This window comes from Electrophorus electricus, chromosome 6 (assembly GCF_041902795.1).
Source record: "Electrophorus electricus isolate QZ-2024a chromosome 6, ASM4190279v1, whole genome shotgun sequence".
Lineage (NCBI taxonomy): Eukaryota > Metazoa > Chordata > Actinopteri > Gymnotiformes > Gymnotidae > Electrophorus > Electrophorus electricus.
The window spans coordinates 6,325,789-6,345,573 of record NC_137502.1 but is presented as its reverse complement, the minus strand read 5'-3'; the positions used below and the strand labels follow the sequence as shown (position 1 = coordinate 6,345,573).

At 43.7% G+C, this 19,785-nt stretch overlaps 1 protein-coding gene across 6 annotated transcripts; it reads left to right on the top strand.

The window, feature by feature from the left end:
- The first annotated feature begins 517 nt into the window (after nucleotides 1–517).
- Nucleotides 518–17,280, top strand: uacaa (uveal autoantigen with coiled-coil domains and ankyrin repeats a). 6 transcript variants are annotated; one of them, XR_014124059.1, is made up of 17 exons: nucleotides 518–960; nucleotides 2,056–2,183; nucleotides 4,943–5,031; nucleotides 5,203–5,267; nucleotides 5,803–5,860; nucleotides 6,871–6,941; nucleotides 8,180–8,286; nucleotides 9,811–9,992; nucleotides 11,682–11,722; nucleotides 12,053–12,103; nucleotides 12,500–12,583; nucleotides 12,683–12,710; nucleotides 12,809–12,849; nucleotides 13,236–14,337; nucleotides 14,663–14,803; nucleotides 16,416–16,481; nucleotides 16,583–16,655. XR_014124059.1 is itself a non-coding variant. In XM_035525583.2 (17 exons), the coding sequence occupies exons 1-17, from the start codon at nucleotides 913–915 to the stop codon at nucleotides 16,652–16,654; spliced, it is 2,466 nt and encodes an 821-aa protein (XP_035381476.2). In that variant the 5' UTR covers nucleotides 523–912; the 3' UTR covers nucleotides 16,655–17,280. The 6 variants fall into 6 exon arrangements, 5 of the variants coding, with proteins under 5 accessions (XP_026878183.3, XP_035381476.2, XP_035381477.2 ...); XM_035525583.2 differs by having other exon boundaries at nucleotides 523–960; nucleotides 13,236–14,429; nucleotides 16,583–17,280; XM_035525584.2 differs by lacking the exon at nucleotides 12,053–12,103 and having other exon boundaries at nucleotides 524–960; nucleotides 13,236–14,429; nucleotides 16,583–17,280.
- Nucleotides 17,281–19,785: the final 2,505 nt, after the last annotated feature.

Genomic DNA, 19,785 nt, shown 5'->3' with positions numbered 1-19,785 from the left:
AATGTGTACAGTAGACTGTTTTAAAGGTTTGTTGACCAATGTACCATAGTCTTAAAGCATTTGTGCAGTGGTATGATTTTAAGGCATAAGTATAAAAAGGTGTATATGGCCTTAATAAATAAAAATTTACTTCCTTAAACTTAACTGCACTCTTTAAATAAATAGATTTGTAGCCATTTTTATTCATAAACGCATCTGCTCGTTGATATGTAGCCATTCAAATGATCGACTATATAAAGCTTTGTGGTTACTGTATTTATATAAATTTCAGCTGTTTGAGTTAATGTAAGAAAGTTTGACTCGTATGTAACCAGCTGATAGTCATGAGAGAATACTGAACTTCTAGCTGATTAAATAAAGGCCGAAATGTTCTTTTAGGGTTTTTCATGCTCAGTTGCTACGTTGTTTTACTTAAGCACGAGTGTAAATAATATTATGCATGACATATTTGATCGTGTTCTGTACATCGTTAACCCGTGCTTATGTTTTTTACACTGGGCTAGTCCAGTCGTACTGGGGTCTGAAAATGGTTGCAGTTTTGAGAACTGAGCCTCCGTCCACAATTCTGCCCTATGGCTGTGTTTTGGCTGAATGGGTGTCGCTTCCTGGGACACCGCCGCAGTACAGCTGAGAGGATCGAAACAAACCCCGAGGCCACTTTATGCTCAGGAGCAGCCCACACAATCCGCCGGACATACGCGAGGCGACTTTTCCTCGTTATGACCTTCGCTCCGATACTTCAGCCATTCCCACTGCTCCCAGTCTTTACGCAGACGCCTCAGGTCTGGAAGTTGGAACCGACTGCTGGAGTTCACGGGAAAAGTTGGGACAGAGACAAGTTCTTCGGGTCCTGCCAGCTTAGCGCACTGAAGTCACTGGCTGAGCGTTCTGGCAGTAGGCTACACTGCAACGATGAAGAGTCTAAAACGTCGACTGAAGAAACAAGAAACATCAACAAGGGTGAGTGATCCCACGCTTCGTTACAAGATAAAATCTTATCTGTTAGTTAGCTAGCTACGTTTTGGCCCTTGTCCATGGCGTTCAGAAAATAGCTTAGGCTACTTGCTATCTTATTAAGGTAGAGCTTTGTAGAAGAACCAGGGTGTGTGTAACTCGAAGACCACCGATTCGCCTAATTTAATTTAACTATACATATATATATATATGTGTGTGTGTGTAATTGTATGATTTCTATAAGTAACTTAACATGACCATGTAGTGAATAAGTTAAGAGAGAGCCCATAACTACATGAAGCGGGCGAAAGAATGCGTGGATTTCATGATCAGACCGGCTGTCAAAAGACCGTCGCAGGGTTGATGCACCTTTATCAGCCACTTAAAGCGCCCCCAATTTCACAACAGAAACGCTAAATGTCTCGGTTTGTTGTTGTTGAATAGTTTGCATTTACTTTGTACCCTAATTAAAAGGATCTATTCGTGATACAAAATATAAATAATGATATACTTTGTGTTTATATGGAACATTTTCCGTAAAGCTACTTTTAAGGGAGTCTATTATTAAACGAACTCTAAAGTTAATTCGGATTGAAAATGTCTGTTACACCCTCGTTACGTTCACCAGAACCAGTTTTATTCAAAAGAGCAATAATGTTTGCTATGTAGTAGTCCAGGTTCTGCTTGAATGAAGTCATTCTGGATATGTGGAGGCTATTTCATAGCATCCTTAGTACACTATACAAACCTTCCTAGTTGAGGATTTTCACAGTGCCCATCATTCTCATGTAGGAATCCCATGTCTATGTAGGATTTACCTAATCCATTCTATGTGGTGATGGGCTTCTGTTTGACTGTCTACAGAAAGTTGTTCTTTAGGTTAAAGAATAATTAGGCAAACAGAAACAGTCCATCTTGCCATACAGAATAGACCATCTCTTGTCTATAGACTTGTATAGAGGACAAAAAACATTCAGTTTAGTTACAGAAGAACAAAATGTAGCTCCAGATGTAGCCTAGATGTTGTCTTGGGGTCTTTTTCTTTGACATTGTATCTGCTGTGTATTCTGATGTCATCTTGTGGTTTGCTCAATGTTACAGAGTACAGAGTGGAGCAAGTATGACGAGCGTCTTATAAAAGCAGTGGAGAGTGGTGATGTAGCTAAAGTCACCGCCACACTCAAGAAGGGAGCCATCCCCACCAAACTAAACCCTGAAGGCCTCTCTGCGTGAGTGTCCCCCAATAATGGGCTCGTCTAATCATATATGTCTGTCAGTTCCTTTACAGTAATCCCCACGTTTCGGTCTAAATTATTCCATCCAGTCTAAAGAAGTAAAAAAAATGACTTGAGCATGTTATGGAATTGTTCAGGGATTTTTTGTTACTGGAATCTTTCATTTGGATCTTAAGAACACATCTCTCTCCTTTTTGAAACCGATTTCTGATGTACCTCATTTTTTTTAAATTAAAGTTTGAGTGGCCAGTCAAAGAGCAGAAGCCCTGTAATTACGTCCATCGTAGAGAGCACTCTGTAGGAAAAAAGCTACCTTAACAACCACTTTTCTGTGACTTTTGAGACTTTTCAGTTAGGTGCTTCAGTCCTAAAATATTCACCTGCTCTAAAGAGTCCTTGAAAAAAAAAAGTGTTTTCAAAGACTTTGGTGTGTCTACATTTGTCAGACATAATAATGAGATTTTTTGTTTTTCGAATAAGGTCATGCTATTGTCTACGCTTGATGCAACCTCACAACATGCTGTTGAATGCCATTGTGCTTTTCGAAGTGTGAACAAGGGCAAAATGGCAACGAGAAAAAATCTGTTTGTGCCTCCTCACTCCCATATTGGATAACAAGACTGTGAAGTAACACAAACGTTTCTGAACTTTCAGAGTGACTTGTAAAACTGGTTTAGTCCTTCTGAGTACAGAGGCAATACAAAGCCGATGGGAAAATAATCCCCTGCAGAGGGGTCAGATTGTTGTGAGGCTAGAGATTTACACTTAATAACAACTTTAGATGGCCAGGTTTTGGGCCACTGAAAGCCAATAAAAGTTTACATTTGTGACAAGTCTCATTTATATTAGTGAGCAATTTCAACTTCAACTCTACTAAGCTTACACCAGTGGGTTAAACTGAATTGTCAAAGCTCTCTGGATATTTTTTAGAGCGCTAAACATTTAAATTAATTGTGACATGCGTCAGATGGCACCACTTAACTGGGTTGGCATAGATGATCCAGCTGCAGTAAGTACTAGATAATTGAAAAGGGGCATTCTTAGATATCATAATCAGAAGAGACTTTAGATTTGTCTTTTTGTATCTCTTTTGGTCATTTTCTGGTCTGTTTGAGAGAACCTTAACAAGCAGTGGCCATATACTGGAATTATCCTATTGGTTAGTGGACTCACCATATAGCTGAATCACCAGGCGTTTCCCCTTTCCGGACCCAAACAGTTGAGAGGAGAGGTGAGCGGTCTACCAGGCAGCAATGCTATGTTGGTGTTTTAACTTCCGGGGGAAACGGAGCTGTTGGAGCTTCTTTTTCAGCCGTAAAGTTGTGAGTTTGATAGATATATGTATGCACTCTTCAAACTGTACTTCCCTCCCCCGTTACATTATTTTTGCACAAAGGAGGAGACCATTTGTGCTTCTACTTGCTGGTTATTCATCACACAGACAGAACCTTTCCTCATTGGTCCCTTCTCCCTTACTTTCATGATGTACTTCCTTTACAGCCATGACCTCCTTTGTCCCACAGAGGTTGGTCAGATGTACTGAATGCTGTCTGCCGTAGTATTTCCACTACCAGAGCTCTATGTACCCCTTGTTCTCCTCCTCATTCCACTCTTTCTGTCCACCAGTAGAGAAGCCATAGAATACTGAGGTCTGCTGTTGAGGTTTGCTGTTGCTGCTGGTTCATCTGTTGGGATTTGTACACAACTATAAATGTTTGGTAGTTCCAAGGACAGGGCAGGTCAAGGGCTGTTGTCTAAACCTTCAGGGATCTTCTTAACTCGCTGAATGTTGTAGGCTCCTACCCAGTTGGTGTTACTTTGGTGTGTTTGTCTGTGGTGGGTGCGCTATGTTAGCTATCCAACATGCTGAGGACTGCAAGAACAGATTAGGTTTTTGGAGATATTTTCTGCGAAATATAATTATAATTCAGTAATGAATTCATTCTGAGGATTTGCACTCTGGGCAAATTTTAGTAAGCATGTAATGTTCATCAATCTTGCATTAGTGTTTGTTGGTATTGTAATTATTATACATGTAAAACCCAACAGAACTTGAAGGATGGATAAAAAAGAAAAAAGTAGCTTATCCTAATATTACTGAAGTATTTTATTTTAAAACTCCTCATAAAATGAAATATGTATCAACACCTATTCAGTCAACCTCAAATGGTCTGCAAGTGATAAAATGTGTGATGCAGATTCAGTCTCCATTATATTCGTAGCTGGAACATTGCATTGTTAATATGTCTCATTTAAAATAATACTAACGTCAATTCAGTTACGTTCTAACCTTACCGTTATCTCTTCTTTTTTCCACAGATAGTGACAGATTAAGAATCCAGCAGTGGCTGCTTGCCTTTTGCATAGTGTACATTGCAAAATCCCTTGGGTTGAATTAACGCAAATTTGACAAAAATGAACAGTGAAAGAAAACACATTCTGTGGGTTTTGCTATATTTGCCTAATGTGGACAAGCCCAGTGAGGTCGAGCTCAAAGAAAGAATTCTGATTCAGGCTGAGTATCTGCCCCCTGACTGCAATGACAAGACTAAATAACACCTGATTAAACACAGCGGTTCATTTTGAAGCTTTTCACAAGCCACATTTAGAGAATCGAAAACTGTCCAAAAGTGTTGAATTGTTTGCTTTTTCACCAAAATTTGTACTTGTTCATGTGCACTGTTACTTGTCTGTCCTTGTTTTTCATTATCTGTTGAAGGAAAAACCCAAAATTTCTAATCTGTTCTTTGCAGTTTGCACCTAGCAGCCAGCAACGGGCTGATAAACGGCCTCAACCTTTTACTCAGCCATGGCGTCAACCTGCACGCTTCGGACACTGCCGGTAAGCCCCACTTTTCGATTCGGAGGCAATTCAGATACCGTTGCGTTCACTAGGTGGAAGCGGAGCAGAGCAACAGGGTGCAGAGAGACTCCCGAGTGAGCCGTGTGTTGTTGCGGAGGCCGTGCGCGTGGCCAGCATGTTTGGCATGTGCATGTTGTTCTCTTTGTGCAGGTAAAACAGCGCTGCATCTCTCTGCGGGAGGGGGCCATTCTGCCTGCGTGCAGAGACTGCTGCAGGTACTGCCAGCTTGGCTTTCACTCACTAACAATCGCAGGAAGTCAGACTCATGAGAGCAGCCGCCCTGGAATGACAACCTCTTGATGTGTCTTGTGAAAAACAGCCCCACCAAAAAACATTCCTTCCAAAGCCTGATGAACAAGTCCAAGTAGTGCTGGCTGTTCGGTGTTCTCTTCTGCTCCATGCCGTGTTCACAGTCTGTGCGTCTCTCCGACTGCCTCTCCTTTTGTTCCCTTACATCAAATGTCTGCGCTGAAGTGAGGTTGCTGCAACCTTTTTTTTTTTTTTTTTTTTAATATATATACACCTCAGCAGCAAAGTCTCAGTGTATAGAAAACACTGAGAAATAAATGGGGACCCATCGCACTGGGTGAAAGACATGAGCATTCGTTCATGAGCTACTCTTGCACAACACGATTTGTGTAGTGTAGAATAATGTCGGCAGAAGCTTTTTCGTGGGGAAACAAAAGGGGGTGTGTTTTTAAGGGGTGAGGTACTACTCAATATTTGCATGTTATGAATGTCGCTCCGCAGTGTAGAAGTCCTGTTGACATCACAGACCTGCAGGGGAGGACAGCTTTGCACGACGCAGGTAAGGAAAGGAGAGCAGCATTTCTGTGTGACCACCACAGCTGAGCCTACCACTTTATCCCCTCATGAGTCTCTGCAGTCATGCCTCTGTTCCCAGAGTGAATTAGAGAGAACGTTAAAAACCACAGACTGTGTTCGCACTTTTGTGTACATGTAGGTGCTTTATAGCATTTTACCAAATGGGAGGGTGACTCTTATAAATCAAAATAGCATATTCTTGTCAACGTCACAATGATTAGGGAATCGGCGAGTAGTTGTGACAGGTGTGTGTGTGTTTGTCTTAAGCAGTTGTATAAAGTAATATATAAATATGTTTTTCATCTCGTAAGCAAGTTTACATTTGCCTAAACAATTAACTGTCTCTCTGTCTGTCTGTCTACATGGCCATGTCCCTCCCTTGTTAGTTACACTTGTCCCTCATTAGAGTATATATACATGTGTATATATAAGTCCTTCTGTGGTAGTCGTCACTTGTCGGTGTTCAACCCAGTGTGTGCTGCTTTATTCAGCTCCCCTGATGTCTTTAGAGTGCGTTATTTGCTTTTGGCTCGTTTTCGATGTGTTGTGCTTCACGTTTTACTATCGCGTTTTGTTACGTGTCAAAATAAAAGTCTGGTTTCGTTTGAACGCCACTGACTCTGCATCCTGCCTCGCCTCCCAGCGTCACACTATAGTTTAAACGTAGTGAACGTATAGAACATTTTGGTACAAATGTCTTTCATAAGCAGACGATCATGCCCAGTCTGCATTTTTAAAATGTTTATGAAAATGGAAATCAATAGACAGCATCAGTTTATCAAATGTCTGAGGAGTCATAGTGGGTGAGTTCCTGATGAATCTTATTAACTCTGTGTCTCTTCTATGTTCTAACCTGGTTTTATTTTTGAAATGTCAACTGTTATGAAAATAGCTAGTTTATTATAATAATAGGATTATTATTCCCAGTGCAAGCATAGTGGAGTTTGACTAGGTTGATGTTTGATCTAGCTGTTCTACTCTGTTTTCGCTCAGCATATGCGGGTCACAGCGTTATAATCAAAATGCTTTGTGACGGTGGTGCATCTGTCAGCGCCATTGATATGGTAAGTACACACACCCCTTTTTTATTATGACTGTTTAATAAATATGTTTAAGCATGTGTTAGTACTTCTGTGGTCAAGTACAGCAGTGAAATGAAATCAGGGGAAATCGGGTCAATTCCAGTCAACCTTGATGGCTTTGAGGATGGAACTCCCCAGTATTGTATTTATGGCTCTCTGAAATGATGACTGCACACACAGGGACCGGTACATTCAAAGCCCTATCGTTGAAGGCCTTTATCTTGTAATGCGGGACGTAAAGCAAACACCTCTCCTCTCAAACCACCGGGCCACGTTCTGTCCTCCAGAAACCGTGGACACTCGATCCTGCCCGTAGTCCTAAGAAACACTATGAAGTATTACCCAGTCACAGTTTCTGGGAGGAGAAGTCCCCTGTTGCTTCCAGAATTTTATTTTATTGAGTATACAGCTGGAAGAGGCGTTTCTCCTCTTTTATTATTAGTTTTTAAATAACTCCAGCTGCTTTGAGCAATATTTAGGTAATATTTATACTAGCTCTTTGGCTCCCAAGTGATACAACTAAGATTTCATCTTGTTGCCTGGTTATTGCTAGTTTGAATCACAGCATTGCTACAGCTATCTGTGATCAGGAGACCAAGTTTACATCCACGTACTACATATCACCTGCAACAAATTTCCTATGCTGCCATAGTATGAGTATGTACAAATGCATGAGCACATAGCTTGAGCACATTTTGGATTCCCTACCTAATCATCATGTCACAAATGTAAAATTTAAAGGTTAAATGGTGTGAGTAAGGCAGGACGTCTGATTATAACTTCCGCCTCTGCTCTCTGGGTGGAAACAATAGCCTTGTTCTTCTCTCCCACAGCCAGGGAATTTGATGTGATGCTAGTTAATCATTAGGTCACATCTACAGACCCAAACTGGGCTTCCCAAATGCATCGTAACACAAGTAGCACAGTGAACACTCACTCTCTCATTTAAGGTGATCTTAACACTTATGTTGCTTTTGGGAAATTCCCCTATGAGCGCAGTCAGCTGTCCCTTGACACCGTGTGAACAGCACCTCAGAATGATGTGGCACCTAGCAACATGCGTCTCGGCACGCTCTGGTTGGCCCCTAACCTCCCAGGCTGGAAGCTAATGTATGATCGAAGGAAACCTAGCTGGAGAAGCAGAGTGTTTTATAAATGGACACCAACTTTGAAATGGAAGCATTGTTGAGGTTTGTGTTGATTTTGTGTGTCCTCCTCAGGATGGCCAGTCTCCCTTGTTACTGGCAGCACGGAGAAGTCATTCACGAGCATGCCAGCAGCTGCTGCACTGTGGGGCTTCCAGCACTTCCCAAGACAAACAAAATAAGTCTGTATTTTCCCCTCTGTCCTTATTTATATTCTAAACCAGTTCAGGCTGTGGATTGTAGAAGGATGATTTGGGAAGCCAAATTGGGTCCCCAAGCTCTGAACTATATAACGAATACATGTCCTTCGAGAAATACTCACCTATTAGGGTACACGCAGCACACAGGCAGAGAAACAGGTTTTTCACGAGTTGTTTTTCAAAGTGTAAATCATGCAGTTTAATGGATAACAGGTTTGTGTGATGGAGATGGTCACTCGAGGGTTAAATTTGTGTTCTGGCTGCTTGGTCTGATGGTCAGGGCCCATACCTGCCAGCAGCCAGACCTGAACCTCAGGATCTCTGCCTTTGCCGCAGTGTGGAATAACTTGTTATGGTCCTTCTGGTTTGGTGGTTAGCATAAAAACAAGAACGGGCATTTAAGAACCTAATCAGCAATTGCTTCATGGTCACTTTAAGATGAGCTCTGCGGTTTTAATTGTGCGCATGGCAAATGTGGTTTTAGGGCATACCATGTTGAATTACTGTGTAAAATTCACTGTTCTGGTGTATGAAAACCGCTCCATGCCTGTGAAAAGAGACACTGCTAGACACAAAAGCAGAATGTTTAAATGAACAGAATAACTAACTAAGACAACGAGGCAGAAAAACAAGCAAGAATCAGGCGTACCCAGGGCACAGAAAACGGACAGATGCAAGTACACAGGAAGGTGTGAGACCTCATGACAAACACCTGAAGTCCAGCACATAAGTGAAGTACGGTACACATGAGGTACAGATGCTGCGAACAAGGAGATGCTGAGGACCGGGATGCGGGGGCCGTAGCTGTAACCGTGCCGTGGCATTCACTGCAGTTCCTGAAGTAGTGAAGAATAATCCTTGACCTTCATTTACTAGCCGCTTTATTAAAAACACCCTGTAGATGTATTGTTAATGTCTGTATGTTTCTGGGCCATAACAGCCATGTTGGTCAACCTTTAGACCTTTATTGGATAGGTGGTCACAGGACTCAAGTCAGTTCAGCTCAGTGTGAGCTGATCCATAGGTCTCATCCTTTTTCTGTCCACAACCAAAGAACCAGTCTGTATCTGATGACAAGTCTAGGCTGTCAGTTAAGTCTAACGCGGCCAGTAATGAACAAGTACAGATCAAGACAAAGCAATTACCTCAGATTTCTAATTCTCTTCATAGCCATTAACTGCCAACTAGTAATGTATTTTTATGGCCCTGCATGTCTGCACTCTGGATGAGAGACTCACTTAGTGCAGCAGAGGAAACAGACCAGCCAAGCAAATGGCAGCAAAGGAGGACGTATTCACATTGCCACTTTTTGTGTTTATATCAAATATGGTTAAGGTATTACTATCTGTTGTGACCCTGAAAAACCATGTAGACTGACTTTATCATATGGCCAGGGAGAACACCCAAGGTCACGAATGAACACTGAGGCCGTTCTTGGAGGTTTTCAGCGACAGCTTTCCTCTCTATAACATGCCATGCTCTGTCTGTCTGTGTGGACGCACGTAGGACTGCGCTCATCTTGGCCTGTGAGCACCCTTGTCGCGACGTAGTGGAGGTCTTGCTGAAGAATAAGGCCGACGTTACTGCTGTGGACGTCCATGGTCACGACCCTTACCACTATGCTCGATTAAGCGAGGACCAAGCCCTGATCGCCATGGTCGGACAAGCCTGGGAGACGGCATGCCAGGGTAAACCAGCTCCTGGAAGTTTTACCCTGTTTGGGAGGCATTTTACGACGCAGCTTCTAAATCATTCATCTATATTTTTCATTTAAGCTTTGCGAGGTTCCTTGATTGTTTTGAGGCTGTTGGGGGCTGGAGGGTGGAAAATTCCCCACAGCTTTAATGCTGATGAGAAGGAAGTTCTGACCGTTGGCCCGGAAAAAGCGGTTCCTGTGATTGAGCAACATAGCAGGCCCCTTCTCTTAGCACCCTCCCCTCTGTGTAATTTAGGGCTTATATTTGATCAGTCCCTGTCCTTTGGGCTGGTTATACATGCTCTCATTTCATCTCATGTCGACTTCTGCAGTTCACTCTTTTCAACACTTAGTAAGTCGTCCCTTGGATGACTGCAGGCAGTTCTGAATGCTGCTGCTACACTTCATAATAAGTCGAACAGGCTCCCATTACACCTGCACTTGGCTCTCTTCTCTGTCTCCCTGTAGAGTGCAGAATTCAGTTTAAGATTCACACTCTTACCCTACTGTTATTGCATTATAAGTATTACACAATGAGAGCGCTGAATATGTGACTAATTCACCCTACTTTAGCAGCTCATTCTCTTGGGTCCAATGAGCTTAATCAGTCGTTCTGTGTACCCGGTTACCCATGGCAACCAAGCTTTTGAGGTCATAGCACCCAAATTGTGGCCACCCATTAAGGTCAACTGGTTCTGTGGATTCTTTTAAATAGCAGCTAAAGATTTTAATTCATGTATTTATTCATGCAGACGTACGCGTAATCTATGCGGTATTAACTTGTAAATGAAGGCATCTCAGAAAGCTGAGAAGGCCAGACGGGTCCTCTTCAGTTTTGTTCCATCACCGTCAGGCAGTATGTCAACGCAACATGCTGAGAAGAATTTGGCTAGATGCAAGAATGTTCACATTTCAGTGCAGATCACTGATCCTGGATTTTGTACTTTATAAGAGGTCCGTTTTCCCCAGATTTGTGTGGGTAGGTACAGGACTACACTCAGTCAGATTCTGTTACACATCTCTGTAGCAAATCGGTGTGTTCAGCTGTTACTCGAGAGGTTCTTATGGCCATGCCGGTCTGAGAATGCCTGATCTCATCTGGTCTCAGAAGTGAAGCAGGCTTTGGCCTGGCTGGTGCTTGGATGGGAGACCTCCTGAAAGTACCATGTGATTTAAACCCTTCTGAAATTCCCCTTATGATCAATAAAGTTGATCAATAAAATATCTCTCCAACAACCACCTCATTAAAGCAGAAACCCTTGAGGTGTAATCATGTATGTCTTTGGATATGTAGATTTACTAAATCCATTGCAGTAAATTATTTCCTAAGGCAGTTTCAGTGTTGTATATTTTACTCTCCAATAAAGAAGAGGCCTCGGCAGAGGACATCTCGAGTCTGCCACAGATTACAGGAACTGTGGATGAGGCCATATTTTCGCTCTAACCTTTAGTGCACAGCGTGCATGTACGAGGATTTTAGTGATCTTCAGGGCTGGGCTCGGGTGTTGTGGGAGGTGGGTCAGAGCAGAATGTAAACCGTCTGGGTTGACAAACACGGACCAAAATGCACATGGCATATAAAAGAAACATCACATACCTTTCAAAAAACGTTATAATTGTTAATGGAAGGATCAGACAAATAATGTATTAATAATAAATGCACGATTCTTCCTTTGTACAGCTAAAGAGGCTGACAATACTGCACAGAAGATACAGCTACAGGTAATTATGAAGTAACTCATCCTGGTTACTCAGTGAAGTGTTGTTTATAAACTAGTTTAATTTAATGATTTAATTATGTTTCTATGTGCCTTCTCTGACACCTGCCATTTTACTGCGGATTTGCTTTGGCTCTCTAAAGACATTTCCTGAATCTAAACAGAAAATCTAAGGCTGCTTCTCATTCCAGCTATTTGTGTGCATTACTGCCACCTAGAGGTTGAACTGCTTATAGCTGTGCAATTTAGTAAACGCGCTTGAGAACGATTTTTTCCCCCCTTTGCTGTGGCCTAATTAATAATGAAGGAGAATGTGTATTGGTTTTCTCTGCAGAGGTCACTGTACACTGAAGCGCAGCCTCATATGAGGAAGTTGACTGCACATGTGAGCAGAATGTTACCCTTTAACTTTGGGAAATTAACTTATAATCTGTCAACCGTTCTCATCATTAATTTGATTCAGACATATCCGATCTGGGCAGGACACAGTAGATCTCAGATAACAACAATTTTGTTTATATTCTGTAAGAGTGAACACAGATTGATTTTCAGATCCTGTTCTTTGTTGTTGTTGTTTTTTTAAATCACAGGACTGAACCGAGCGGTCAGAATGATTAAAAGGAACAGCTGTTTTGCTACTATTGTTCATGCTAGACAGTGTTTTTGTACATTCCCGAGTAACGCCACAAGATGCACTAACACAGGCCACTTCAAGCAGTGTGATTCTCCAGGTGGTTTAAGGTTTATAACCACTGTTATTGCGATATTCTTCTTTCGCAAGGCTGCCAAAGCCTCATCCTCTGGCATCAACGGGGCCAGCACAGAAGTGTCGAAACAGGAAAACGGATCAGCACACGAGTCGGCGGTGAGTCACTCTCTTGGTGCTGACTAAAACCCAGCCACTGGCAGCTAATTTCCTCCACGAAGAGGCTGTGTTTTATAACGACTGCTGTCTGAATTACAGATAGAGCGTGGTAGCCTCTCCACAGATGGTAAGCGCTCGGCCTTCTCGTTTCGCCCAGTATCATTGATGCAGCAGGTAGCTTGAATGGTTGAGTTGCTGTTTTGACTGTGCCATGTTGTCCTGCAGGAGCAGAGGAGAGGAGGAGTCCTCATTTAGAGTCTGCGCAGGTACCTGGCCTTTCCTCTGGAACCTCTTTCACTACTTATTCTGCGGTGTTTCATTTCGGTCCTGATTCTGACTTATGAGCTGCTCTTAATGAGCTTTTATTTGATCTGAAGGTCACTTTAATAAACTGTGGTCATCGCTACCTTTTTATTTGTAGATTTCATGTGGATTGGATATCCAATTCCTGGCATGTAGGAATTGAATTGTTGACTTTGTCTTTTTTGTAAGTCTGTAGATAGTAAGAGCTGCAGAGATCTAAATCATTTGCGCTCAATCACTCGATAGCAGGATTTTTGAAATCAAACTCGAGTCCCTCATCCCATCAGAATTCCCAAGAGAATGAGGCGAGGTGTCACTTTGTTTCTGCTTTTATTTGAATGTATTACAGGCTCAACACCCAGCAGCTCCTGTTTCACTCAGATCAGCACTCAGACTGGCAAAGATGCAAACTGGGGAGGTGGAGCCCTTGAGGCGGGAGCTGCAGGAGGCATGGCGTCGGCAGGAGGCGGCCCAGGGGGAGGTGCTGAAGCTGGAGTCAGTTCTGGCCAGGCAGGTCCATGACTATGAGGCGCTAAAGCGGGACAGAGAGCTGGCCCTGCAGGAGGCTCACGGTCGGGCCTGGGAGTTGGAGGAGGCCCTGAGGGAGGTGCAGCGCAGGATGGCGGGCTCGGAGGCCAGGGTACGGCAGATGCAGGCCCACCTGGTGTCTGTGCGGGAGAACCTGGTGGAGGATCTCAGAACGCAGCGGCACGAGGCCAGAGCCCACAGGGAGGCGACTGTGGCCAAGATGGAGGAGGCCCGGGAGGAGCTCGGGCAGAGCCGCAGGGAGCTGGAGGAGCAGCGTGCACGGCGGGACGAGCTGCTGCAGGAAGTGCACAAACTCACCAAAGACCTGCAGAGGAGAGACGAGCACAGCGAGGCGCTGAAGGTGAGCCTGGCCACCGTGCAGGCCAAGAGAGCTGAAGTGGCGTGCAAGGAGGTACAAACCTCCTCAGAATGGCAGCCTGCGTCTCCGAAGACCGCAGACCTCGCTAACGGGATTCTCCGGCAGGAGGCAGTCAGGAAGGACTGCATCAGCCTGGAGGAGCGCGAGGCGGCGAGGAGCTCTCTCGGCACAGCCCTCCGGCAGGCAGAGGCGCGCGCCACGGAGGCGCTGCGGCAGCAGCAGCGAGCTGAGGAGGAGAACCGAGACCTCCTCGCTGAGCTGCAGGAGCAGAAGGCCGAACTGGACGTCTTGCAGGAGGCGCTGCAGGCAAGATTTGTGCCGGCGGCCCTGCTGGAGGAGAAGGAGAGGGAGCTGGCCCAGCTCAGGCTGATCATTAAAGAGATGGAGAGCGAGCAGAGGGACCAACACGCTGGGGAGACCCCGAGGCAGTGGGAGGCAGGCAGGCGACCAGACACAGCTCAGTCTCACCCAGAACGAGTGGACAATAAGGATTCACAGGCTGCTGGAACCCCGCAGGACAGTACGAAGCCAACTAGCCAAACCAGTGAGTTCCCCATTAGTGCCGAGTGCACTGAGTCCTCCGCCAGTGCTGGCCAGGAGAGAATATTGGCAGACCCTCCTGAAGGACAAGACAAGGTTTGAGGAACAAGGATGTCCATTACCCTTCATAAATCATATTGTTCATATTTGGGTTATATTCAACGACTATTCAGCTTTGGTGCCAGATTAAATCCATGTTATATTTTTGTATTGTTTCTCCAAGGAATCCCATCTGTGTAACTAGACTCCTACACTGTAATTTGGAGGGCTGTTGTCGTGGTCGTTGTTTCGGACTTTTGCGGCCTTACCCTGCGTGCTTTCCATCCCAGGGTCTGGAGGATGTGGTGGAGGCACAGGGCCAAAGGGAGACTCAAAGCAGCTCATCAGAGCCTCGCTGCCCCTGCCATGCCACACATTCTGACTGCGCCGCCCTACTGACACACATTAACCGCCTGCAGCAACAACTAGAGGTCAGTCCCCCCCGCCCCCAAGCCTCCAACGAAATGTGGTAGTTAGGCCTCGGAGTCTGAGCCTTGTCTGTTGTCTCGTCACAAATTACGCACACCACCGAAGCCTAAAGCCAGAACATTATTTCTGTTCATGAGCAACATATTTATTCATGAGTTTCCTTTTGACCTCTTTGCATACTCTCTCATGACCAATGTGAGGTGAGACTTTTTTTTTTTTTAAACTCTCCAACCATTGGCTGGAAGGGGGTGTGCTGAAGCACGCAGGGGAAATCTATTATTCCAGTGGCCCGTGTCTCCATGGCGTGGAGGCAGTTTTCAGAGGGAGGGCCCCCCCTCGCTGGCCTGCACCTGCCGAGACACGTGAGCCCACCGTGCAGGGAGACCCTCACCTTGCCTGAATTTACACCACAGACAAGCAGCAGGCGCTCTGCTCTTGCACTGACTCACTGGAGGCTGCCATATCACACTGTTGTGCCGAGAGAAGCCAAATGACACTAAATTACATTTCCAAGTGCCATTTTCAAGTGAAATTACTCTTACAAAAATGTTTTTTTGTTTTTTTTTTAAATGTCAGCTAGAAATTGAGAGGAAATATATCCTTATTTTGCTTTATATTTGCCATTTCAAAGAAAACTAAAAAGAAAACTTTTCATGCCTTGTGTGTCTGACTTTGGTGTGCTTGTTATTTACAGAGTTCATTAAGATACACCTAGGGGTGGGCAATGTACCAATATGTCTGTGTGCTTTTCTTTACATAATGGATATTGTCAGTATTTCTAACACAGACCTGTTGCATAGTCTTTACATATTTGTTTGTTTGTTTGTCTCCTACAGTCTCCTGCATTGCTGTTTTGGTGCTGAATTGCATCCAGTTTACTAACAAACCTCAGAAAAACTAAATATTGTGGCATTAATTATTTAATGTAACACTAACGTTTTTTTTGTTGTTGTCATAATGCCCACCCCTGCCCCTACGTCCGCCCCCACCCTGCCTCAGATTTCACCCACAGTAACCTCATAGCCTGGACGTCTCATTTCCTGTTCCTCACATTCTATTGCACAATTCAGTTCAGGTGGAAGATATTAAAAAAATACGAACCTATCTAAATAAAGCATGCAAATCTTTAAAAAAAAAATCTGTATAATGCGTTGTGCAGTTTCTGTGCTGGGTCGCTGTTTGGTTAGGAGACTGAGACTATCATTACACTGCACAGGTGCAGGGTGTTTAGCCGTGGACTGTGGAATGACCTCTGCTGGTTCACACTGCTTGATTGCTGTCATTAAGGCATCAGAGCTGTTTCAGTGGACCTGTCTCAGACTTGGTTTTTGTGCTCGTGGATATAAATGAATGTATAGATGTCCATGTAATGCAAACACAAGGCACATTATCCAAAGTAGTCCAACCAGTAGGGCTCGGTGTTCCTCGTTAGCAGGCACCAAGATTTCTATAAGCGTTTACTGTGCAGGTTAAAATGTGCAATGAAGCATGAAACGTTTTATTATATATTATATTATATTATATTATATATATTATATTATATTACATATTATATATGTTTTGCACTAATTTTGGAATATACATTTTTTTCCCATATGTTCTTCTGCTTCACAGAACTCCGGAAGCCGTTATAGGCAGGTTCTTTCTATGTATCGTACACGTCTTCTGAGTGCAGCTCAGGTACGATTTCGAGTTTAGGATCCGATGTTTTCTATGTTCTCAGATGTTTCATGTCCTGACTGAGCAGAGCAGAACTGACTGAACGTGTGTTTTGCCTGCAGGGCTACATGGATGAGGAGGCCAGAGAGGCGCTGCTTCAGATTGCCCAGATCAGACAGGAGTGTGTGTATTGATCTATGAGTGTGAGTGTGAGAGAGATTTACAGACCAATGCTGATAAGGTCCTCTGGATAAATTTTTAAGCCATATGTGGAACATCGCGCTGAACTTTTCTGTTTGAACATCACACCTTCTAGATTGTGGTCATGGCCTAATGTGGCCAGTAGTCGTTCAGAAACTTTAATGTACTTTAATTATGAAAGTGTTTTATATACATCCTGTCATAATACATAAATGTATAGAACAATTGTAATTTTAATAATATATTTAGCCATGGGTATAAATCAATTTCTACTCTTGATAATAGTTTGGCATAACTAATGGAGGTTCTTTTAAATGCCTTTGATAACCTGCCTGTTTTTTTTTTTTTATTTGTTTGCGTGTTTTTAAAAAGCACGTGATCCTTCAGCTCTGGCTCTGAAGTGTGGTTCAGGCTTCTGCATCAAGAGACTGATGGGATTTGTCATGTTTATTTTTTTTTGTCTGACATAGAAACTCTACTGCCCTCTTGTGGCTAGTGGTGAAAACCAGTTTGCTTTCTGTTAAGATAATTTACATTACATAGAGAAATGCTTGTGGATTTTATATAAATGTCCTGCTGTAAAACTCACTTTCATGAGCAAATAAAGTCTCAAACCTGAGCTTCAAAATCGCTATATTAAGACCTAACATTTGTGTATTCAATGAAATCTATGCCTGTCCTCAGTCCTCACCCAAAAGAAGAAAAAGAAAATAAAAAATATAAAAAGAGGGGAAAAATTCCATCTCTCAGTCATGCTGGTGTTTCTTTCCAACAAAATCCCTTGAGGTTAACCCTCTTAGATATTCTCCAGAACCTTTCCCCATCTGGTCTTTATTTAAACAGTAACCAGAGAAATGGCGCTCATAGCCTTACACTCACCTCAACACGGTCATTTATCTGCACTTTCATTTGAGTTAATAAGATTTATTTCCTCCACCAGTCTAGAGTAGCAGGAAGTCCTTTGCTTAGACTCGCACCTGTATGTTTTCCATTCTACGACTGAATGGAGATATTGTGGCTAATGTGGTTTTATTCATTCTCTTGGCCTTAGTGGCTACGCTGGAGCTCCAGTCTGAGAGACCATGTGATGTTATTTAGGAGAGCCTTTTGGCAGCGGAGCTGTACGCTTTATTTCACTGAGGGCTTTCTGCAGGAGAAAGAAACTCGATACGCCATTTAACTTTGAAGCCCAGCCAACCACAAACCCTCCTCTCCCCCTTCACCTCAATTTGTACAGTCGAGACCCACTTCCATGCTCTGCTCATTATTGAGAGCCTGCTTCGTATTTAAAGGGAGAGTGAATCACAACATTGGTTTCGAGTTTAGTTCTTTGTGGTCTGATCTGTCTAAGCTGTTCTCAGTAATTAATGGTGAACGCCTTTCTGTGTGGCTGGAGATTTGCCTTTAATCAGATTTCCAGTGCGGTAACCAGAACCAGATGGCTGCTTTGGGTATGTTTTTTTTTTTGTGTGTGTGTGTGTGTGTGTGTGTGTGTGTGTGTGTGTCTCTCGTTTTATTCAGTGTTCTTAAAGATCACAACGTGGCATTTAACAGCCCCCTAACAAGTGCTGGCGGCAAGTGGCTTCCAGCACCTCCCCAGTGCTGCTCCAACGTCCCTCCATGCTGGAACGCCTCCTCTCTCTGCGCTCACAACACAATAAAAACAGTAAACCTCCCCCCTCGGGTTCAAAACACATGAAACTGCAACAGTTAGAACATTTAAGACGTTTCCTGCTGTATATTGTGATGTTTCGGGGCAGTGCTGTTATGGCAACGAACAGTTTGTATTATGAGAGCCTGTCATTCCCTAAGTGTCGATAATGCCCGTTGCGGTAAGAAACGTGATTCTGGCCGTGAAGTTGGCTGGCATCTGTGAGCATTCTGGATGTTTGAGTCTTTAACTTGTCCTGACCTGAGATAGAACACATTCCCCATCAAGCACTTGCAAAAGCCATTTAATCAGTCCTGTCATCCATTTACCCATCAGAACGGCTCACTGTTAGGTCTCATCTCCCCTTAACGGAAGGGCTTGGTGTACTTTAACCCAGTCCTTATTAAAACGGTTTGTTCCCATTATATAATCCTGCTCAGCACAACTTTGCCGATATCGCTGAAGAAGCGCCATATAAATAAACTTGATTTTCACTTTAATAAATCTTCTTTTTAATAAAAATAAGACCCTCTAATTCACATTTTTTTAATTTGGTCCCGGGAAGCACATTACAACCCATGTTTCCTATCAAGCCTTTAAGCCAGTTCCACAGACGTGCCAACCGTGACATGAGCCGCTGCCTGGGCTCTCACCAGCGGGACTCACCTCTGTCCCGCTCGGACCACTCCAGCACCTCGTCGTGTCTGTGTGACATCCAAGTAGATGTTGACATCACTGGGTTTTTTTGTTGTTGTTTTTTTGGGGGGGGGCGGTCACCGCTCATTAGGACATGGTTAACCACTACCACTAGATCATCTTGTTCCTGGTCACGGGATGCGTGTCGTTCCCTGGCCCCGATCAGCCTTGCCTGAAACTCTGATCCTCGTGTCTCACAAAGTGCTGACAGAGCCGCACTGCGTAACAGGAGATGCCACCGAGGAATCTCGCATCAGTGAGCCGTGCCCCTGCCGATGGCTTACTGCTGTATCATGCACCAGAGCCCCCGTCATAATTTCATCATGCAGTTCTGCAGGAGGCAAAAGGTCCTCACAATAGGGTTTAAAAACAATAACGCTCCACTCCAACTGAGAGCTAAAGGGAGTGCTGTGGCCTCATCAGGCTCATCACCAGGTGGGAGTCAAGTCCAAGCTGCACTGCATTAACAGCAGGATGTCTTTATCTTTAGTGCTTTTGCGTCTTTCCCCTGGTGTACGCCATACGGTGCGCACGCCCCCAGGCAGCTGTCTTATTGCTGATGGTTGATGCCAAGATATCTTCATTTGATTGGGATTGTGACATATTGGGCCTTTTGAGTTGCCAAAAGGTTTTTTGCCAAGATCTGGGATCATTTGATGTTTTTTTTTAATAATGTGCTTGATGTATTTGGAGTCGAACATGTTTTGTGAGATTTTTATGGCCAGTTTAGAGTGCGGAAAAAGAAAAGACATTCACAATATAATTTAGCGAGGATTG

What these genes read in the sequence shown, in the direction of transcription:
- uacaa (XM_035525583.2), top strand. Translation starts at nt 913, where the DNA reads ATGAAGAGTCTAAAACGTCGACTGAAGAAACAAGAAACATCAACAAGG. An exon ending in GCACGCTTCGGACACTGCCG is followed by an intron (nt 5,032 to 5,202) that starts GTAAGCCCCACT and finishes CTCTTTGTGCAG; the next exon opens with GTAAAACAGCGCTGCATCTC. An exon ending in CTCATTTAGAGTCTGCGCAG is followed by an intron (nt 12,850 to 13,235) that starts GTACCTGGCCTT and finishes AATGTATTACAG; the next exon opens with GCTCAACACCCAGCAGCTCC.